The sequence below is a fragment of the Hoplias malabaricus genome, chromosome 17 (genome assembly GCF_029633855.1).
Source record: "Hoplias malabaricus isolate fHopMal1 chromosome 17, fHopMal1.hap1, whole genome shotgun sequence".
NCBI lineage: Eukaryota > Metazoa > Chordata > Actinopteri > Characiformes > Erythrinidae > Hoplias > Hoplias malabaricus.
The window spans coordinates 3,843,919-3,866,224 of NC_089816.1; the positions used below are offsets into that span (position 1 = coordinate 3,843,919).

Consider the following 22,306-nt stretch of genomic DNA (forward strand, 5'->3'; position numbering starts at 1 on the left):
TAAGTAAGGTTTGAATGATTTGCACATCATTGAATTTTTTTTTTTATTTACATTGTGCACAGTTTCCCAAATTTTGTGGAGTTTTTAATAGATTTATTTCAATACCACATTTTTTAAGTTGTAGAACTGTTTACAAAAAGTGATATAGACAGAGATCCAATACTAATTCATTACTTTTTGAGATGGATTAAAAGATATTAGTTTTATTTGTTTTTCTTTTATAATTTGAGAGGATTTTCACTTTCATAATGACTGTTAATTTTATTATTTCAGAGAAAGGTTTAACTTTTTTTTCTGAAACTCTCCCTCTCTTTCTCTATGTGTGTGTGTGTGTGTGTGTGTGTGTGTGTGTGTGTGTGTGTGTGTGTAAGGAAGTGGTTTACCTAATGCAGCGTCTCCGGAACCGTGTACATCATGATGCTTCAGTAGTCTATAGAGATGATCCCTGTAATACAGCAACTCACTAACTCACACTTACACACACTTTACAGTGAGCAGCACTATGCCTTAGGAGTCATCCTCAAACACATGGACCTTAACATGTACCCACGCGTTATTCTGAAGGGTACGTTATTCAAGAAATCTCAACAGAAGAGGAGAACCTCACCGTGCAATTATAAAGAAAGATTTTTTGTGCTAAACACTGAGGAACTGTCCTATTCTGAACGGCGCCCTGGGGTGAGTATACAACACAACGACACAGCTGTTCTCTAAATGCTACTGTGAAATAATTCTCATTGAAAAATACGGACAAAATATAGTAGAATATGCTTTAACGTTGAATAAGATGTGGAAGCATTTAATGGAAAAAATAAAACCTGTATTGAGCAAATGTTTCTTCTTTATTTGTATCTCTAATTGCATGCCCTATATATATATATAACTTCTTCACAGCATTGATCTTTTGTGTGAATATTTCATGGTGAATTGACCAATAGAAATCTATAATAACGTAATAATAAACAGACAGAATACAGTCTATTTTCAATAACGTACAGCAATGGTTTTGAGTTTTCCTGTAATTATACTTTACTGAAAATGCTTGTTTTGTAGGATTTTGTGGCTTACTTGCTAGAAAAGGATATATATTCCTTATATTGAGTGTTAAGTGCTCAAAATGAATATAGCTTATTTATTACAGATAAAATGTACATTTAATTTAAATATATATAAATTATGTTACAATATATGTAATAAATAAGAACATTCATTTTTACATTTTTATATATTTATTTACAGCAAAAAATCAGGAAGCTTTGACTTCAATATTACAAAATGCTCCCCTGACATTTTCCCATTACAAGTTGAAAACTATAACAAAGCAAATGTGAGGTGTATCATTCTAATGCCTAGAACATTTCAGTGATGTGATCTCTTTGACTTTGCCTCAGAAAAAGCCCATTACGAAAGGCTGCATTGAGCTTTCGCGCATCAAATGTGTGGAGATTGTGCGCAGCGATGTCCCGATTCCCTGTGAATTCAAGTATCCTTTCCAGGTGAGAGGAATGTAAACCAGAGCTTGAGCTTTTGAGTAAAACAAAAATCAGGTTCTGGGACAGAAATGACAAACAGAACAAAGCTTTCTGAAATATGAAAAGGTAATTAATGAAAGAAAAGCAATGATCTAATTTCGTAATACAAGAATATAAATGATCTGCTTTTTAAAATGAGATAACATTTATAGATCCCAAATGAAATGGCAGAAATGGCCTTTAAGAAAAGCTGGCCTGTTATCTTATGGAATATATCTTATTAATTTATAACAATTCCAGTCATGCGCCATTTTTTATAATGCATTTCTAGTGCCAAGTTAATAATAAGTTATATTTACTATAGGATCATTATACACTTAATTAAAAGAGGTTTTAGAAAAAGAATATCCTGTCCCTAAATGACTAAGACCAGTAATCATTATTAGAGGGGGTATATGTCTGCAGTTTTAATTATTTGGAGGGACCGTAGTAGCTAATCCCTCAGGAAATTATATATATGTTCACATTTCTGGGTGTAAACCATTGCTTTTTGCTGTGTTTCCAGGTTGTCTATGATAACTACTATCTTTACATGTTTGCACCAGACAATGACAGCAGGCTGAAATGGGTCAGAGCTATTAAAGAGGGTGAGCAGCTGTAACCAAACAGACACACAAAGTCAAACACATGGTCTGTATTTTAATGCTTTACTTTGTTCTTGTTTTTCTGACCATGTCTTTTGCTTTGCTTCTTTTAGAGACAAAAGACAACCTCCTGTCTTCAAAATACCATCCTGATTTCTGGATTGAAGGAAGATGGAGGTGTTGCCATCAGACAGAAAAGTTGGCGACTGGCTGCAGTAATTACTACCCCATTGGAACTGGTACTAACATTACCTTCACTAAATCTCCACATGCATTTATTTTTGTTTGCTGGTTTGTTGATTTTATTTTTTTTTCATACTCAAAACTGGACTGCGTGGGCATGTCTGAAGTAAATTTTAAAAAGTTCTCCTTCAAAATGATCATCCAGAAAGCAATTGGTTACTCTCCATATTAGCTTGTTCTCTTTTTCAGGATCCACAATTTATCATTTCTTGTTTACCAACCAGATGACTGGGTCCCAGAATGTGGATGCAAGTCTGAATGCTCTCAGTCTGGTTGTTTGGGCTTGTGAAAAATTTCTGTGCCATGCTGAGAGCAGGCATACTGTGACATGGGACCAATTTGTCTAGAATATATTAATGTCAGGTCCTCAGTGCCCTCCCTGGCTCTTCTTAGTCAATAAATAAATAATAACCGCATAATTTAAAAAAATACCATTGCTTATTTTCAGAAATAGCGGATGTTCTGTGAAAACAACTCTCTCTCTCTCTCTCTCTCTCTCTCTCTCTGTAGCATCTAAAAAACCACTCCCTCCAACACCAGATCCTCAGGTCGGTCAAAATTCTTCTTTCACATGATTGTTCTATGTCAAAGCTTTCGTTATTTGAGGAAAGGTGAATAACTGTGACACTCTTCCTTTAAGTAAAATTACTATTGTAGACAGTAAACTATTGTAGACATTATTTTAGAGGTTTTTTTAATGCAATGAAGAGTGCAGTCAATATGCACCTATGTCTGTAGAGCTCCTTCAATATTAGTATATATTAATATTACAGTAATATCTGTAATATTCTATGTTCAAATTAGTGTTTAAATCGTATGGAGATCCTCTCCCGTATGAGATTTATGAGCTTTAATTCTGGTGTGCAGCGGCGGTTCTCAAGCCCAGAGGAGAGGATTGTTGTGGCTTTGAAGAACTTCACTCCTTCAGAAGACACAGACATTCCCCTCCATAAAGACGAGGAGTACATAGTCATTGACAGTTCACAACCTAACTGGTGGACGGTGAGGGATAAAGACGGGTAAATATTCAGATCCCATCATTCTATTTTTCTGGGAAATGATTCTAAAAGGCCCTTAATAGATCTACATAGCTCTAAACCAACAGCGTACAAACATGCAGACTTACTAATCCAAATCAGACCCCTATATTTATTGCCAATGTTTTGAATGATACATATTTACTGTGCAACCATTAAAGTTATTAAATATGTTTAACTGAAGAATAGTTGGGCGGCACGGTAGTGTCGCAGTCACACAGCTCCAGTCACACCGCTCCGGGTGACTGTCTGTGAGGAGTGTGGTGTGTTCTCTCTGTGTCTGCGTGGGTTTCCTCCGGGTGACTGTCTGTTAGGAGTTGGTGTGTTCTCCCTGTGTCTGCGTGGGTTTCCTCTGGGTGACTGTCTGTGAGGAGTGTGGTGTGTTCTCTCTGTGTCTGTGTGGGTTTCCTCCGGGTGACTGTCTGTGAGGAGTTGGGGTGTTCTCCCTGTGTCTGCGTGGGTTTCCTCCGGGTGCTCCGGTTTCCTCCCACAGTCCAAAAACACACGTTGGTAGGTGGATTGTCGACTCAAAAGTGTCTGTAGGTGTGAGTGTGTGAGTGAATGTGTGTGTGTTGCCCTGTGAAGGACTGGCGCCCCCTCCAGGGTGTATTCCCGCCTTGCGCCCAATGATTCCAGGTAGGCTCTGGACCCACCGCGACCCTGAACTGGATAAGGGTTACAGATGATGAATGAATGAATAAGGAATAGTTGGGTGTTGGCTACTAAAAACCCTTTATTCAATAAAAAAGGTAAAATCAAACAGGTTTCTTGTTTCTGAAATAGTTAAAAAGAAAACAGGTGTGATCACAAATAACTTGGAAGTGATCTCTCTCTTTGATCTGTGCTGAGGCATATTTTGGTGCCTCAGTTGCAGAAAAAGCTGAGAAGCTATATATATATTTTGAAAGGATGAGTAAACATATGTTTTTAGCCAAGTTTTCGGTCAGTTTTCACTCCCTTTTTTGTAGTTTCAGCTGATATTAAGCTGATGTTTAACTGGATTTTATCTCATCTATCAGATGATTTTGGCTGTGTGTTTGTTTAGTTTTAACTGAGTTGTAGCCGAGGGATTAACCGAGATTTTAGGTGACATTTTTCTTGGTTTTTATGTGAAGTTTCAGCTAGGGTGACCATAATTTGGTTTTCAAGAGGAGGACACGGTGCAGAATGGCAGCACTGAGTGAAAGGTTGGGTTCAGGGGTTTTTATGCACCATAGCAATGTGTGTGCGTGTAAATTACACCAATTACAATTCAAGTAATTGGTGGCATGGCAATGTGTATAGGGCAGTTTTCAAATGCATCCATAGCCATGCAACTATATTATTGAACTTGAATACATCAACAAATACTCTTTAACAAAGAAACTAACAAATGCCCTTTAAGGCTGATAATCTTATTCTTTTCCATTCAACGGTTGGCACTAAAAAATAATAACAACATTTTGTCAGTTCCTAGGAATTCATGAACACGGAAAGTCTGTTATTTTCTGCTCATGCTGAATTACAAAACTGAATCACTTTGTTGAAAGAACATTCAAGCAGAAAACTCATCTGATAATGACAGAAACTGACAAGATCACTAAAATTTACATTTGCAAAAAAACGAGGAAAAAAAAGTGCTTCACAGGGAACCAGTCATTTATGTAGAAATACTTACATTTCTATACGAATATCTGATAAAACGGTGCTGTATATTTTGTATACGTTGTAAATCCAGTCAGATCTTTGTTTATATTCAGTAACCCCTCGCTCTCTGGTGTTCTGGTTTTAATAATCTGCAGATTTCACCAGCTTACATGTAACGTTACAGTTAAAAAAGAAGCTGTGCAGATGTGAGTTACTCGTCTGAAAGTCGGTAACAGTCAAATGTGTCCAATGTGTTCATGTGTGTTATGCGGACAGACAGAGTGACTTTCAGTTTAGTAAAATATAGAGAAGAAAGGCTAGTGGGTCAGAGACATGTCGTCACATATGAAGAAGAGATTATGGGAATTTATCTTAACTTTCAATATAATTCTGTTTGAGAATCTAGTAAAACACTGTAATGTTGAGCTCAGCTTTGTTGCTCACTGCAATGAAAAAGAGATAGACATATGATTGTGCACGAGGCGAAGTGTGTCCCAATTCTGCTCTCACGACAATGAACACTTGAACCCTTGTGCCCTTTTTTAACATTCAGTAACATCAAATGTCACCAAAGTGCACAGTTCAAACAAAGCATTAGGGCTTTGAGAATTGGGACAGAGAAAAACTGCAGAAGGAAAAATTCCAGGCATTTTTGGCAATTTAGAAATCCTGGCTGTATGTATTTTTTAGGTCCCAAAAAGAGGACATGACCAAGAAAATAAGGACATATAGTCACTCTGTTGTAGTTGACAAATAGCTGAGGTTTTTGCTGAGCTTTAGCTGAATTTTTAGTTAATTTTGCTCTGGGTTTTACCTGGGAGACCTTTTGTTGGCTCATTTCTATAAATATATACATATATGTACTTGTGAGTTAAGTAATTACTACTTTGTTTTTTGTGATTTGACTGTGTTTTGTTTCTGCGCAGCTGTGTGGTTGGATTTGTAGTACAAAGTCTGTGATTGCACTATAAGGTTCATACCATGCCTGGGGATGTGATGCATGGCCAATGTTTCAGAGATGAGATTCCAGAAACTGTAGGGTGCCTGATGCTGTTAATGTCTAAGTATGGAGGATGATTTTAACATGGTCACTTTTGGCAGCATTGGTCAGTATAGGCAAGGTCTAACAAAGTCTAACTCCCCATCTTTTCTCTGGATCTAGAAAGTAAATCGAAAAGATGCTCCCTGTGTGAACAAGAAGATATATTTCCTCTAAAGCCCCTCTGCGTAGTAAGAAATTCACTTTTGTAGCCACGCCTGCTGCTTTGTGAGGGTCTGAGACAGTCAACGGCCCTACATCTACATTATTTGTTTGGGGTTGGCAGCAAAACTGAATCATGGGTCATTGTGACAACACTACATGGGTCATGAATCTGTGCAGCACAGAGCCTTGGATAGATGGATAGTCTTATTATCCCTGAGGTAAAGTGATTGTTTACAGCAGCACAAATCACACTAGTTAAAAATACACTACAGCAAACACACTAAACACTAACATAATGAGAGCTGTCCAGCATTCCTGCTCTATCAAGCCTTCAAGCCACTCACTGCAACAACATACTTTCCCATAGACTCAAAGAAACCCTACAATTTAGAACACAATCTTAGGCCTAAGTCCAGTTTAGTCTATAGTCCTAGTCTACTTCCCAGGTATCTTTTCAACCTCTTCTTTCCCATGATAAAACAATGGACAGTGAGGTATTTTTCAATTATTTGTAACCACTTATCCAGCTTATCCAGCGGTGGGTCCAGAGCCTACTGGAATTAGATTCAGCCACAGAAACTCCACTTACAAGTAGGGGACTCTGATACATGCGTTAAGCTGGCCTCACTGTCAGGATTCGACCAGTTGCATTGTACCTCTGCATATATGCACTTTCGTGTATCATTTTGTACGGGTTCTGGTACTGGTCCGACGTGGATGAAAGACTACCTCCTTTTACATGTCATGCCAAAATAGCAGACTTGCTATTACCTGGAATTAGTGGACGCATGGCGGGGAAACACCCTGTACCAGGCAGCAGTCTACCACAGGGCACCACACACTCACTCATTCACTCACACTCTCTCACCTATGGTCACTTTTGACTAGCCAACCCACCTAGCTATGTTTTTAGTTTGTTTATTTGTGTATTTATTTATTTATTTGACTGTGGGAGGAATCCCACATGGACAAGTCTCTGAATTGTACCTGAAGTTAGCTGTGTAATGTGTAAATACGAATGGTAGCAGGACCATGTATGCAGAGCATGCATGACACACAGGTCTGTCATCACACACATTGTGACTTGAACATCATAGAGTTCATGATCCGCTTGATGGTGGGGTTGTCCATTTGCATCTCTCTTAGTTTTTCACTGAGTAAAGTAGTTGAGTGGTGTTAAAAGCAATGGAACTGGATCATACTGTGCTGTCTGTTTTGTTCAGATGTGACTGGGCCCTCTGCAGCTCGTAGATAATGTCATCATTCAAACCAACATGATGAACTGCAGGGATTCTACTGATTAGCCGGTTTCTCCAGGGTCTTCATCATGTAGTATTAGAACCACTGGTCGTTGTTGTTGAGGTTTGATGGTCACCCTTTCTTAGGCACTTTCCTTTATTCACTTGGCTGTGATTAAAGAGATGCTGCTATACTGCAATGAGTATCCTGCCAGAGGCGTCACCTGGTGACAGGCCTCAGAGGCTCCAAAATAGGCATATGGTCAAGTCCTACATTTTCAGGACCTATAGTGCATATATAGCCCAGTTTTTTTTTTAGAATTCTGCATGTCAGGGGCAGAAGCTGCATAAGCTGTAGTCATCTCTTAAATATAGTCTGGGAAATGGTGAATCATAGTGAACTTGGTTGGAGTTCTATGGAAAAAACACACAAAGCATCAGTCTGAGTTGGCAGGACATCTAGGCTAAGTTGGGTGAGCGCTACTCTTGAATTGCCCTGCACTGTGGAAAACACTAGAGTTGTGAGACACATGCTTAGGGAAGATGCTGGAGGCTAGTACTCCTCCAAGGCACCAAAACGTGCACCTGAAACAGCCAGGGATATATCCAGAGGAGTTTCCAGAAACAGGTGGAACTGATCATGTCACTCAGTGTCATGAGGAGATTAAGCTATGGCATGAGAAGCTACAGCATCCCCCTCGTGAGGTTGGTTATAGACTGGCCAGAAAAACTTCAGTGTTTTCTAAGCCTGAAGATGGCTGGGACAGTCTTTGAATGAGAGCACTTGTGGATGATATTCCTATCTTAGCAAAGAAGTGCCTGCGTCTGCAGGTACCAACTGCTTGAAAGCATGCTGTCTTACAAGTCCATGTGTAGATGGAGCAGAAGCATTAGCACTGGGGTCCAGCAGGGCCAAGCGAGACTATTATTCCTGAAAAGACAATCTATAATGAGTATAGGAGAGCCTGTGAGTGCCATGTCATTTAGCAAAGTCCTGAGAAATGCAAGGTTTCTAATATTGTAACATTTGCTGAAGCTCCAGGCAAGTTTCAACTTTTCAGTCACCAGGATGCACATTCAATTAATGAAATATTCCTATTCTCTCAGAGTGAGAATTAAAAAGAGGAAGGTGTGACACGAGCAGAAATTGATAAATCAGTCAGACATTAATCATCATGTCCTCAAAGTAAGACCTCAAAGTAACAATGCAATAATCAATATTTAAAAGCATAATGCTACACGTATTTTTACTGCTCACTCACTTAAATATAAACTGTTTTCTGTCCGTGTGAGATGATAAGCAAAAACAACCTCACGGGTTACACCATTAGCATTAGCTTTTTATTTAAAGCCAGAATGACCTGAATGTACTTAATAATACACACTATATCTCCTCTGCTGTTAGATCCTGAATGTTTCACAGCACACAGTCCAACTTACTCAGGACCTAAGCATTTGTTTTGAGCTATTTTTCTTCCTTTTGGGAAATGATCATTAGAATATGAAGCATGCCTGTAGTATCCTCGAACACACTGGGGTTCTATGAGCGAATTTACCTTCAGTCAGGGACAGTTTGGTAGAATGGCTTCTTCTTTTATGCTCAATACATTTCAGAGTCCCGGTGGCAACAGGGCTTAGGATATAGAAATGTTTTATTATCCAATATGCATCCTCACAGAATGTCACTGTTGAGTCTCATTTCAAAACTGGCATCACTTGTGAGACAGGGAGGTTACCATCGCAGTGCTCCTGTTACATTTATATGAATGGGGCTGTAATTATAAGAGCAACGTTCCTGCACAAAAGGATGGGTTAGCAAATGGCAGGCCAGCAAACCTCAGGGGAAGTGTAAGGTTTATGTTTATGTTTGACCACATTATTTAAGACTTGACTGTTAAGATCTATGAACATATTTGCAATGTAAAATCTTAGATTAATCCAGGGCTTTACCACATCATCATTATCATCAGCAGCATCAGCAGCATGAAATTAATCTCAGCTGGAGAAAATCATTGGGGATGAAAACAGAAATAAGCAAGAAATAAAAAAGTGTGTGGAGGTTTTATTTGAAATTTGTCATTTAAGGTTTAAGGAGTGTGGTGTGTTCTCCCTGTGTCCGCGTGGGTTTCCTCCGGGTGCTCCGGTTTCCTCCCACAGTCCAAAAAAAAAAAAACCACACGTTGGTAGGTTGATTGGCGACTCAAAAGTGTCCGTAGGTGTGAGTGCGTGAGTGAATGAGTGTTTGTGTCTGTGTTGCCCTGTGGAGGACTGGCGCCCCCTCCAGGGTGTATTCCCGCCTTGTGCCCAAGGATTCCAGGTAGGCTCTGGACCCACCGCGACCCTGAACTGGATAAGGGTTACAGATAATGAATGAATGAATGAATGAATGGTTTAAATAACATACTCTAACTAATTTATGTAAACATGAAATTTAACGCCATCGTTAATAACACCATAGAGAAATAAACTTACGCTTTGTTGGCAACATCTGTTATATTTCAGCTGATTCCTTTTTGTATCAAACCAATTTGTATCCAACTTTGCTATATACAGAAATACAACAGTCAAGAATGTAACTATGTCTAAAAACTATCAAAGTCATTCCCTCTTTCCAAATAAAATTTGGAGATCATTTTAGCATTCGTCATTATAACAGGCAAAGACTAGATAAATCTATATAACTTTTAAATACTTTTAATTCCGTTTTTCTTTTCGATAAAAAGGCTTCGCTGTTTGATACGTGTGTGATCAGTCTTTTCATTCATATAAATGCAGATGAGACTGTGATGAGAGACAGTAAACTCAGTAGTTTGACAAGGGCTTTTGTAAATTTGGACCGTAATATTCTTTTTTTTTTAATCCAGTAATGAGATCTTGTATCTATTTATCAGTACGTCACTCATATATTTGTTCTTTATTCTCTCTTACAGAAATGTTGGGTCTGTTCCTTGCATCTATATTACAGAGAAATTCACGAACAACATTGAGAAATATGAGTAAGCCTTTTGCCTATGCAGTATGAGTTATATCATCTTTATATTGCACAACTGACAATCATATCATTGTTATCAGAACAAAATCTGAGAATGAAACATCTTCTTAACTAATAACACAAGTTAATGCAGAATGTTTGCTTTTGGTGCATTTCTATTGGTCAGTGTGCTTTAATTTACATTCTCATTCATACAGGTGGTACAACAAAGATATATCCCGGGCTGAGGCAGAGGAGCTACTGATGAAGGAGGTGAATTCTGCAGAAATTGTACATAAACCATGTATGAGACTCCTGTTGTGGAGTCTTTTCTTGACAAACTTGGTTGAAAGAAAGTGTCTGATGTGACACTGAGTAAAACTGTATTCAAGCTTGGTTTTCACAGCTCAGGGTCTTTGCAGTGCACTGTGGGGTGAACATGTAAGATGTGGAGAGAGCTTCTCTGCTTTTGCTCCTCTGCAAAGCTGCAGTTGTTTGCACCTGCTTGCTGCTGCAGCTTGTGCATGAAGATTTCAAACTTAGATCCAAACTCTTTAAACCCCTGTGGCTTTACAGCTTCCTGTCACGACTGTATGGCAGGCTTTTGGCTTGTTTTTTTTTTTTTTTTTTGAAGAATGCAACATACAGTTTTATTGCCCCTCATTGGCTTTTCTCCCCTCTTAGTGGAGGGGAGTAGTTATTCATATATATATATATATGATTATATCTTTGATTATTGTTTTTTGCACAAGTTGAAGAGTTTTTAATCCTCTAGCTCACACTCGACATCGAACGTGGTGACATTTTGGTCATGTATATCTGCTCCAGACTGTCCCATTACATTTGATGCTTTTACAATAGTGATTTTCTAACTGTGTGCATATTAGAATGTCTTTTTCCACAATGTGTGCATCATAAAGTAGCGTAATTCACTGATTATTACGGGTGTCTATGACAATTTCTGAATTAGAAATTCTTCCTTTCATCCTTTCACTTGTAGAATAAGGAAGGAGCCTTCATGGTGCGAGACTCTCGACAAACAGGAGTCTACACAGTGTCGGTGTTCACCAAAGCACCTGGGTAAATTGCATTGTTTATATCAAGCTGTAGTATAAAGCATATATAAAGCTTTTACATATTATTCAAACATAATACAGTACTGTGCAAACAGCAGATATCAGCTTTTCATTTATGATATTATGCATAACTTAGGGCCCACTTTAATTGAAAGGGAAAATAAAATCTCTGCATTTTGTGCTACTTATCCTGAATTTAACTTTTTCACTTTTTGTAATTATACTAATCTGAGCACATACATTGTTAATGTGCTCAAAAACAGATGTTCTGATTAGTTCCCTGTAGATATGTTAGCTTATTTTCACTTAGAAAATCAAGTCATCACTGCATATGACCAGAGGCATTCACAGTGCTGTGTATGAGGGCATTACATTTCATTATCCAGCCATTAGGTTCAGCCTATGTTCTGAGAAGTATCTCCTTTTAGATGCAGTTAATCTGGCATCTGAGGTGTGTGTGTGTGTGTGTGTGTGTGTGTGTGTGTGTGTTGGTTATTATTATATTATTTTTGGTTATGTAAACGTTAGTAATGTTAGATAAGCTGATACTTGGAGTGGTAACTTAGAATTTTAACACTGAGAAGATGGAAGAGTTATGACGGCTGTAGGAGGCACAAAACTAAACAAAGGAAAAACAACAATCTTAGAAATGTGATAAAAATAAAAAAAATATACTGTTGCTGAATATTATTTTCCTTCAGGTCAAATGGGGAAAAGTTCCCTAGGGTCAAGCATTACAAGATCAGACAGACGGAAAGTGGAGAATCAAGGTATTATCTGGCAGAGAAATACTTGTTCAGCACCATCCCGGAGCTCATCCATTATCACCAGCACAATGCGGCAGGTGAGCTGTCAACAACTCTGTAAAGACTATAAATACTTGACTGGTATATAATCATGCTCAGCTAGGAGAATACATTAAGGTCTATAATAATCAGACATAGACAGCTATAAATGAATCATTTTTAAGTAATATGATTAAATATTAATGGGGAATTTCATTCATTCATTCTTTAATTTTCTTTTATTTAGTATTTTCTATTTTTTTTTTGCAATGATGGTGATAGGAACTGGGGTTTTTTATATTTCCTCTCAATTATAAATAGCTATGCTTTAGGCCACGTTTTTTCAAGTTCATTGTAAAATGTCACACTTCAGGCAAAACATATTGAACTGTTTAAAGTAACAGCATCCTGTGATGGAGCTTTAACTGGCACAAAATTCTTCAGATGTGTTTCCTATGAACAAGATTCTGACTAAGTGTGTTTCTTTGCAATGGCATATTTTATGACAAGTCACTCTAAATTACTTTGTTTACATCATAGCACTGTAACTATACTGACATTTTGAAAAATCTGTGGGATTTCCCTTTTAAGATCTATAATAACCTGAATGACTCAGAGTTTCCAAAAAAAAAATATGTAGGCTCAATAGTCTGTGCCACTCAAATATTTCTCTCATTCTAAGAAACTTTACAAAAAGTGATAGGGTGGTTTTACATGTCATCTTTTTTATGTTATTAGCTACAAATAAATGAGCATGTGTTGTGTTGTCACCATGGCAGGGTTGATAACAAGACTGAGGCACTGTGTCTCCCGAGACAGAAGCACTTCTCTCAGGATTGAAGAGATGGCATCAGGTCAGGAGTCAAACAGCGGCTATTGTTTGCTGCAGTTTCTTTAACCGGCTTGGTAATCAGTTTTGGACCAAAAGATATGCCTTCATATGTTACTCTGTGTTGCAAGTTATATTCATAATTTTTGTAAAAATAGCTTTTGTAGGGTTTTTTCTTAATTGAATAGTTGAATTAAAAAAAAACAAAAATTTTAAAAGAAGGCCAGTTGTCACCAAACATTTAATAGGTTGTAAATATACAACAATCAGCCGTAATATTTAAGACACTGACAGGTGAAGTGAATGACACTGGTCGTCTCATTACAGTGACATTTGTCAAATCGTCAGCCAACATTTGTTGATGTTGGATGCTTTGGTTGGTGGACTATTCTTTGTCCAGCAGTGACACTGAGCGCTTTAAAACCCACAGCAGTCCTGCTGTCTCTGATCCACTTGTACCACCATAACACACCACCACCACATCAGTGCCACTGCAGTGCTGAGGACGATACATACCCTGATCATACCTACCCTGAAGTGGTCCTGACCGTTGAAGAGGAGGGTGAAATGGGGATAAGGATGTTCATGATCGATCATTACCTTTAAATCATCTACAATCATCTAAATCACACACTTTTGGATACAGTATTATTCCAGACAACAGAACAAATTGACGCACATACTTTATTCCTTGACAGAACTCATAACAAATGCAGTGATGTTTCCTTCTTTCCTCTTTGCCATTTTAAAATTAGCTCGTTTTAGGTTATTTTCATTGAATAAAATAAACTATTGTTTATTTATAATACTATGATAGTTAGCATCAAATGACAAAAGACTGAGAGAAAGTTTGATTTTGAATTACAGTCACGTGTTATTCAAACTAATGCTTCAAACTGCTTTTGTAGACTTAACAAGTCATTAGGAAACAATTATTAGGAAAACTGCAGACTAATTTAAGCAGCTTTAGCCATCACAATGTCACTTGAATATTGCTATATTGTTACCTCTGTATTATCTGTCTTCTAGAAGCGTGGGAGCTGGAACCTGAGGAGATAACTTTTGGTGAAGAATTAGGCAGTGGGCAGTTTGGTCTGGTCTGGAAAGGCTCCTGGTGCGGCAAAAACGTGGCCATAAAAACTGTCCGTGAGAACTCCATGTCAGAGGAGGAGTTTAAAGAGGAGGCTAGAGTAATGATGTAAGTGATGACTCTTCCTTAGGGTGACTAGATCTGAGATGGTGAAAAAGAGGACACGTCTCGGGGGGGTGGGGGTTGACGACTACTTACAGTAGTCAGACTGACCAATTAAATGTATACAGAGAAGGTAACCGACCAATAACGGTAGCTCTACAGTCAGACCGTCCAATCAGAAGATTTTAGGCTACTTCACCACGCCCACTTCTCACTCAAGCGAACCAATCGGAGTAGGGGAGGCCGGAACTTGTTTGTGAACGAAACTTCTCGAAATTCTATGTAAGCTCTAGAAAAACAAAATCCCGGACGTTTGTGAAATTCCGCTCGGACATTTTTTTACGTCTAAAAAAGAGGACATGTCCGGGTAAAAGAGGACGTCTGGTCACCCTACTCTTCCTAAAACACACATTTTATATGCGTTATATGAACATTTCTTCTGAAATAAAGAGTATTTCAGGAGTCTGTGGTCAGAACCCCTAGTCCAAGTCCTTGAGAGCGATGTCGGTAAATGGGAGCCATTTTAACACTATTGCACTAAAATATGTGCTAATATCTTTAGCATTATTACCTCAGTTTTGCACAGCGCTTGATGAAGCAGAACAAAAATACACACACCGTTATTTACTGCAGGTCGGAAGTGCATAATTATTCTCCCACAGCTTTTATAGTTCACAGTTTCCTCATCTCACTAACATTAGCTTTAGTCCAAGTCGAAGTTTGATGAAAATAAAATACAGTGCAGTGATGTGTACAGTCCGCTTAGATGTTGGTCAAAAGTTTGGTCGTTCCATGTTCCAAGTCTTGTCTGTTTCATCAAAATTCACACTCATTGAGATTTAGCCTGCTAAACAGCCTTATATCATCAATATATTATAGTTATCATTACCATTCTGGTGTCGTCATTAAAAAAAAAAAAAAAGAACAGACAAGTACGCGCTCGTTGTGTTGAAGTGGTTCTTTAAACAAAGGTTGTATGGTCATGAAGTGCATAAGAACCAAAATAAGGACTAACAGAAATATAGATGAAATAATCAACAAAAATTCACTGCTATTGTAAAACAACTACAAACTGTGTATCGTCACTGTCTAATTAAAATGAGAATTGGTTCGTGAGTGAACCAATATAAATGCTCCAAAAACTACTTGGAATAAAATATTTCTACATTCACTTCCATTGAAAGTTAAGATGGTTTTTAACTTCTCCTGTAAAGATACTATTTTGGGAGATACATGTTTTAATTGGTCAGCAACGATGTGTAACCGTGTAACATAATGTATGTAGGTCTGTATGACAAGCTTTAGATTTATTAGATTATTATCTTGGAGACACTACAATTAAATTCATGTGGCTTCATGCATTTGAATAAATCCTTTCCTATAGAACCACTCTTGTGTTAAAATGGCAACTGTGCACAAGTGAAAATGACATTTCCCTTTTACTGAGTTGCAGTGTTACACTACATGTTCGTTAGAAGTTAAGGCTCTGCCCACAGTCGCACTCAGTTGTTAATATGGCTGCAAATACATACAGCTTACAACATTGGTTTCAGACTTGCATTTAACCACTTAAAGTGTGTTAATGCACAGCTCATGAGCCACACGAGTCTAATTAAGGTGTTGGTGTTGACTGCAGTGGTTAGGCCATTAACCATTCCAGTGATGGAACAAAGTTAACTGAAATAATTGAACTTCTTCCAGTAGACACTATATGTCTTGGTTGTATTAAGTTACCGATGAAAGCAAAGACATTGTTTTTAGAGATTTGCCCTAAGAAAGTTCTATGTTCTCCTATGAACACTGGCTGGCCCTGCTTATGATTTCTTTATAAAAATGTACAGGTTCTCAGCATATTACGACTATAAAGAACTTACTAGTACTTCTTGCTTGGACTACAGTAATGCATCGTTTTCCTGAGTTTGCCTTTACACAGTTTACTTTTGTCAGATTCACTGATATGTAAGAGCTCTTACTCACTGGGATATCATTCATTGGATGTGGCCCCAGAAGCAAAATGTCTGCAAGTTTGAATTTGTAGTTGTTAGAAAAAATTGTTTCATGTAAATTAATGAAATTAATAAGATCTACCTTAAAATTACTAAAATAAATGTACTATTCTTAAAATGGAAATAGGATATTTTATATAATTAACTACATATTTAATTACAGATGAGTCGTTTTTCCTAAATATGTATATAATAATAAAAAATAATAATACAATATTAATTTGTCATTAAATAGCAAAAGCTACCATTAAAATAATAAAAATATATTTTCTGTAAAATAACTTTTTTTTTTGTAGATGTTGGAACATTGCCATAAGAATTTAAAGATATTCAGACTACAAGATATGAAAAGATTAATGAAATACTAGTAGGAGCCTTTCAACTCCTTCACAGCCAAATGGGGGGAGGGTGGAGTGGGGGGGGGGGTGCATTTTATATACCTTTCGGGTGACATATAGCATGGAGCATCCTTTTTCAATTCATGTTTTTTATGGAGATACCTATGAGTATCTACAAATGTTTGGCTATGAAGTAGGGGTTTTCTGTCGGCATGTTTTGTGTTCTTAATATATAGGTACATACAGGAGAGATAATTCGCTTTGAATTCTTATGCAACAGGAAGCTGTCCCACCCAAAGCTGGTGCAGCTCTATGGCGCATGTACTCAGCGCTCACCCATTTGTTTGGTTTTCGAGTACCTAAAGAACGGCTGCCTGGCGAATTACCTGCGCACCAGTAGAGGTTCTCTTACTCAGGAGATTCTGCTGAGCATGTGTGTGGATGTGAGCGAGGCCATGGCTTACCTGGAGAGCTCCAATTTCATTCACAGGGATCTGGTAAATTTTAGCTTTTATATTTAAACACTTTTAACTTTAATTGAAACCATTGTTTTTAGATAAACTATAGTTTACAGGACTGTGTAAAAACCTTAGGCACCTATTATTATTATTTAAAATATTGCATTTTCCTAATAAGCATGGCGCTTATATAAAATGATATAATTATGAAAAATACAAAAACAAAAACACTGTAAAATTAAAAGAATTAAAGAACAGCACATGCGCTGTTTGTTGGTTTTTTGAGCAAATTAACTGCTCAGATAAATGGCCATTAAATCTTTTTTTTCACCGAGGCCTAAAACTTTTGCACAGTAATGTAGTTTAATTCTCTCTGCTTTACAAAACAGCAAAAAACCTGTAAACTCAAAATATACTTACAATAAGGACCAAGACCAAGTACCTAATCTGCTGTTTAGTTACTAAGCTGAACACGAAGGCGAGTATTTGGAAATAAGCAAGAATAATTAGCAGAAGTTAACATTTTTAAACCTGTATTTTAAGAATGCTGAGTAAACTTTTTTTCCAAATTCTCGCTCATTTTCAGGCTGCAAGAAACTGCCTGGTGTCAGAAGATCTTGTTGTAAAAGTTTCTGATTTTGGAATGACTAGGTAAGAAAGCGGCTTTTATTCAGCTTATTCGTCTTTACACACTAAATATCTTTTTTACTCCGACACCCTGAATGTACATTTCTTCACCCTGCAGGTTTGTCCTAGATGACAAGTACACCAGCTCTGAAGGGACCAAATACCCTGTGAAGTGGTCATCTTTAGAGGTGATCAAATACAGCAGGTTCAGCAGCAAGTCAGATGTGTGGTCATTCGGTGAGTACACAATAGTGATGTTATACAGTGGATTAAAAAGGGGTTCGGGAAAAAAGTGGATTCAAAAGTTCAGAAAGGGCTTCGGGGTGGTGTGGGATTAAGGGTTGGCTGAAATGAGTTTTACATGTTGTTTTTGTGTTCCACACATATGTTACACCATTTTGTTGCTATTTAATAAATCTCTTTTCAAGAATTTGTATTCCTTTTAAACCTGAATTAAGTTCATAAAAGTGCAAATGAAATCCAGTTTTGCCTAAATTTTACTTTTTATCTTCCTGAGATTTGATGTTGTTTACCATACTGCACTGTTTCAGTTTATTTCATTTCAGTTTGGTAATATTCGGCCTGTAATAAAGAGCGTTTTTTGTAATGGTGTAAAGAATCTCTGACCTCACTACATTAACTTGATTATTATTTTTAGGATTTTGTTAATGCATTGTAAAATAACTTTTAATTTAATTAAAATGTTAAATGTGGGACAAAGCCCAGCATTTATCTAATGACTCGTTTCGCTGCACTTCGCTGCTTCGCTATTGAACTCTGTGGACGCTCAGCGTCCTCACTGTTTAAAGCACTGTGAAGCTGCGGGAATGATTGAGAGGAAAGCCGCGTCTTTACCAGTGATAAGAAGCTGATTCTGAACAAATGCTGAGCGCGTTGTAGTGTATATTTATTCAATGATATGTACACACAACAGTATATATTTGATCACTTATTTTTTACATTTTAGGGGAAGCTGAGCTTCCCTTGCAGTCTTAGAGCAATCGCCTCTGGCTTCAGATTAAAAAAAGAAAAAAACATTACAGAAAACATAAATGTCATCTAAACATTCACTTCTGCGGTGTAATATAGAAAAAAGCAAAACAAATTCCAAGCATATTTATTTATTTGTTTGGACGAACATCCATCCCAACCCAGTCAGTGTCAATTCCCAAAATCTACCTAGCTAACTTTTGCTAACTTAAAAGTTAAAGTGCCTCTTTGTCTTTTATAAAATGCTCACAATCACTGGAGTAGTATCCCAGGATGAGAACTTTAAATGTCAGTAGTCATGCCCACATTGTTATGCTGAGTGATGGTGGGGAAGGAAGAGACCAGTTTAGTTCTTTAGGATTCCTCACCACTGATGGCTTTGGCATGGCCAGGGTTTCTCACCAGGAACTCATGATCTTTAAAGAGCTTACTTTACAGAGTATGCTTATACTCAATTCTGCAATGTATTGGGGATTGCATCAAACATTACATATTTGTAGCTCTCTTTTTCAGTAAGAGGAACAGATTGCAGAAACTTTCTTCTGAGAAAGCCTCTGGTTTCTTCTCTGGTTCAGGTGTGCTGATGTGGGAGGTGTACAGTGAGGGAAGACTGCCATACGAGTGTCGCAGTAACGCGGAGGTGGTGGAGTCTCTGAATGCAGGACAGAGATTACTGCAGCCTCGTCTATGTCCAGAAACAGTTTACCAACTGATGCACTGGTGTTGGAAAGAGGTAACAGATAGTTAACGCATCTTTTATTCTATTAAATATATGCATAATCTGAATACTACTTTCTTTCATAGAAACCTGAAGACAGACCTTCCTTTGCCCTGCTGTTGCATGAGCTGGCTTCTCTGGCTGATTCCTGACCGCTGGATTATAACTGTACAGTTCACATATGTGCATTTATTTGTATATTTTATTTATTTTTTTCTGTACATTTTATTTCTACAAGGCGATTATTTTGGAACTGCAATAATAAATAATACATATCTCCTTTAGGGGGCATACACAATCCACTTCATCCCAGGGTTAGCAGTGTGGCTCCGAAATATTTCATCACTATTTTTTTAGAAATACATCATGCACCATATTTTATTTTATAAACAAGCAGTTGGCTTTTTGATTTTGCTTATTTCCATGTTCATTTCCAATTAATTCTTTTTAAAAAGTTCATAAAGTGAAACCAAATAAATATTGGAAACTTCAACCAGTAGTAAACACCCTTAAACAAAGTTATTTTCGGTTACTTCATAAAAAAGTTCACAAAGTAATTTATTATTGAGAAAAATCTCTTTTATTCAACATCAAGTTGATGGTAGAGAATTTGACACTAGACCGAAAACCTGGATAAGACATCCAAACATACTGTGCTAAGGTTATTGCAAAATGCACATGAAAAAATCAGTCTGGAATATTTTCATACCATGGTTTCATTGCCGTTATGTTCACTCATGAGATTCTGAAGTGTTCAAAAACAATTTTAATGCAAACCTGAACATTTCTGCAAATAACCCTGCTCAAATATTCATTCATTATCTGTAACCCTTATCCAATTCAGGGTCGCAGTGGGTCCAGAGCCTACCTGGAATCATTGGGCGCAAGGCGGGAATACACCCTGGAGGGGGCGCCAGTCCTTCACAGGGCAACACACACACATTCATTCACACACACACACCTATGGACACTTTTTGAGTCGCCAATCCACCTACCAACGTTTTGGACTGTGGGAGGAAACCGGAGCACCCGGAAGAAACCCACGCAGACACAGGGAGAACACACCACACTCCTCACAGACAGTCACCCGGAGCGGGAATTGAACCCACAACCTCCAGGTCCCTGGAGCTGTGTGACTGCGACACCTACCTGCTGCGCCACCGTGCCGCCCCTGCTCAAATGTTAAATATTGGAAACACACCAGCTGTGTTAGCGTGGTCTGTTTGAAATGAATGTCATTTGATTTAATAATTTGTTTTCCAACAAACAACTTAATACATTTTATATACAAGTAAAATGTCCAAATATGATTTAAATAGATGTGAGTTGTAACTTGTTACATTTCCTATAGTACTCCTATTTAAATATAGTTTCAAGTGTTTTGCAGTTTCTTGATTATTTTAAAATTGCTACATTGTGTGTGTGTGTGTTCTGTTAATTTTTCTATAAGTGCTTTCACTTATAGTGAGGTTTTTATTTTTCCTAACGAACAGAATTTTTTTATCAGAGGATGTATTTATTATTCTCTACTGAACACAGAAACCATATAGTGGTATTTAAGACGGTGTGATGTGAAGGGAAATTGATTTGCTCTCTCTAAAGCCTGGGAAGAAATGCCTTGGTGAAAAATCTCACATTCCTTTGGTTTCTCTAACAACACCACAGTCCCAGCACACACACACACACACACACACACACACACACACAAAGTGCTAATGTTCAGTATTCAGACATCGGCCTGAACACTAAATATGCTCTTTTCATTTTATTGACTGTATATTTTTTCACTAGGCTTTCCTACTGCATTAAATATTCACTAAAACTTTTTTTTACTACTTGGTGGACCATTTGACTCTAATCATTTCTGTACACAGTCACAGGGTTATTAGTAAAGTTGTGTGGTTTGATGTGAATGGTTCATTGTAGAGAAACTTACTAAGAACATAATATTAGGCAAAACAAACAAGACAATCACTGAATAAGTGAAATAATGAATTTAAAAAAAAGGCAAAAAACAAGAATGAACAAATAAATATTTCTTTATTTTTTTGCTAAAAGACAGAGATTCTGCTCTGGTTCTGAGCAGAGCTATGGTTTGCTCCCATTAAAGGGAAAAAAAAGAGCTCTAACCAGTCATTCTGACCAGAGTAAGGCAAGTACACTTCTGTGTTAGATCCTTGTGGTATTTTGACCACAGTATGTCACAGATTTCACTCATTGTCTGTAAGCGCTTATCCAGTTCAGGGTTGCAGTGGGTCAGGAGCCTACCTGGAATCACTGGCCGCAAGGCAGGGACACACCCTGGAGGGGCGCCAGTCCTTCACAGGGCAACACACACTCACACATCTATACTTATGGACACTTTTGAGTTGCCAATCCACCTACCGACCTGTGCTCTTGGACCATGGGGGGAAACCCTAGCGATCATGGGGAGGACACAGCAAACTCCTCACAGACCGTCACCCAGAGTGGGAACCCACAACCCCATGACAGTGGGGCTGCTGTGCTGTGCCACTAATACGTCACAAATGTTTCATTAAAAGTTCAGTGAATAGGGGTGTAATATGTCCCCTGTAATCAACCTAATGAACAACCTAATTGGTTTAGGCACAGTGGCGCAGCAGGTAGTGTCACACAGGCCCAGGGACCTGGAGGTTGTGGGTTCAAGTCCTGCTCCGGGTGACTGTCTGTGAGGAGTGTGGTGTGTTCTCCCTGTGTCTGCATGGGTTTCCTCCGGGTCACTGTCTGTGAGGAGTGTGGTGTGTTCTCCCTGTGTCTGCGCGGGTTTCCTCCGGGTGACTGTCTGTGAGGAGGGTGGTGTGTTCTCCCTGTGTCTGCGCGGGTTTCCTCCG

The 22,306-nt window shown here is 38.0% G+C and overlaps 1 protein-coding gene across 1 annotated transcript; it reads left to right on the forward strand.

Moving 5' to 3' along the window:
• The first annotated feature begins 484 nt into the window (after positions 1-484).
• On the forward strand, positions 485-21,412 carry itk (IL2 inducible T cell kinase). Its single transcript, XM_066649092.1, has 17 exons — positions 485-678; positions 1,392-1,496; positions 2,038-2,119; positions 2,230-2,355; positions 2,870-2,907; positions 3,227-3,378; positions 10,395-10,460; positions 10,654-10,708; positions 11,436-11,515; positions 12,213-12,355; positions 13,076-13,150; positions 14,155-14,323; positions 16,942-17,158; positions 17,706-17,770; positions 17,865-17,983; positions 19,312-19,469; positions 19,541-21,412. Exons 1-17 carry the CDS (start codon positions 529-531, stop codon positions 19,604-19,606), a joined length of 1,866 nt encoding a protein of 621 aa, XP_066505189.1. The 5' UTR covers positions 485-528; the 3' UTR covers positions 19,607-21,412.
• The last annotated feature ends 894 nt before the right edge of the window (positions 21,413-22,306 follow it).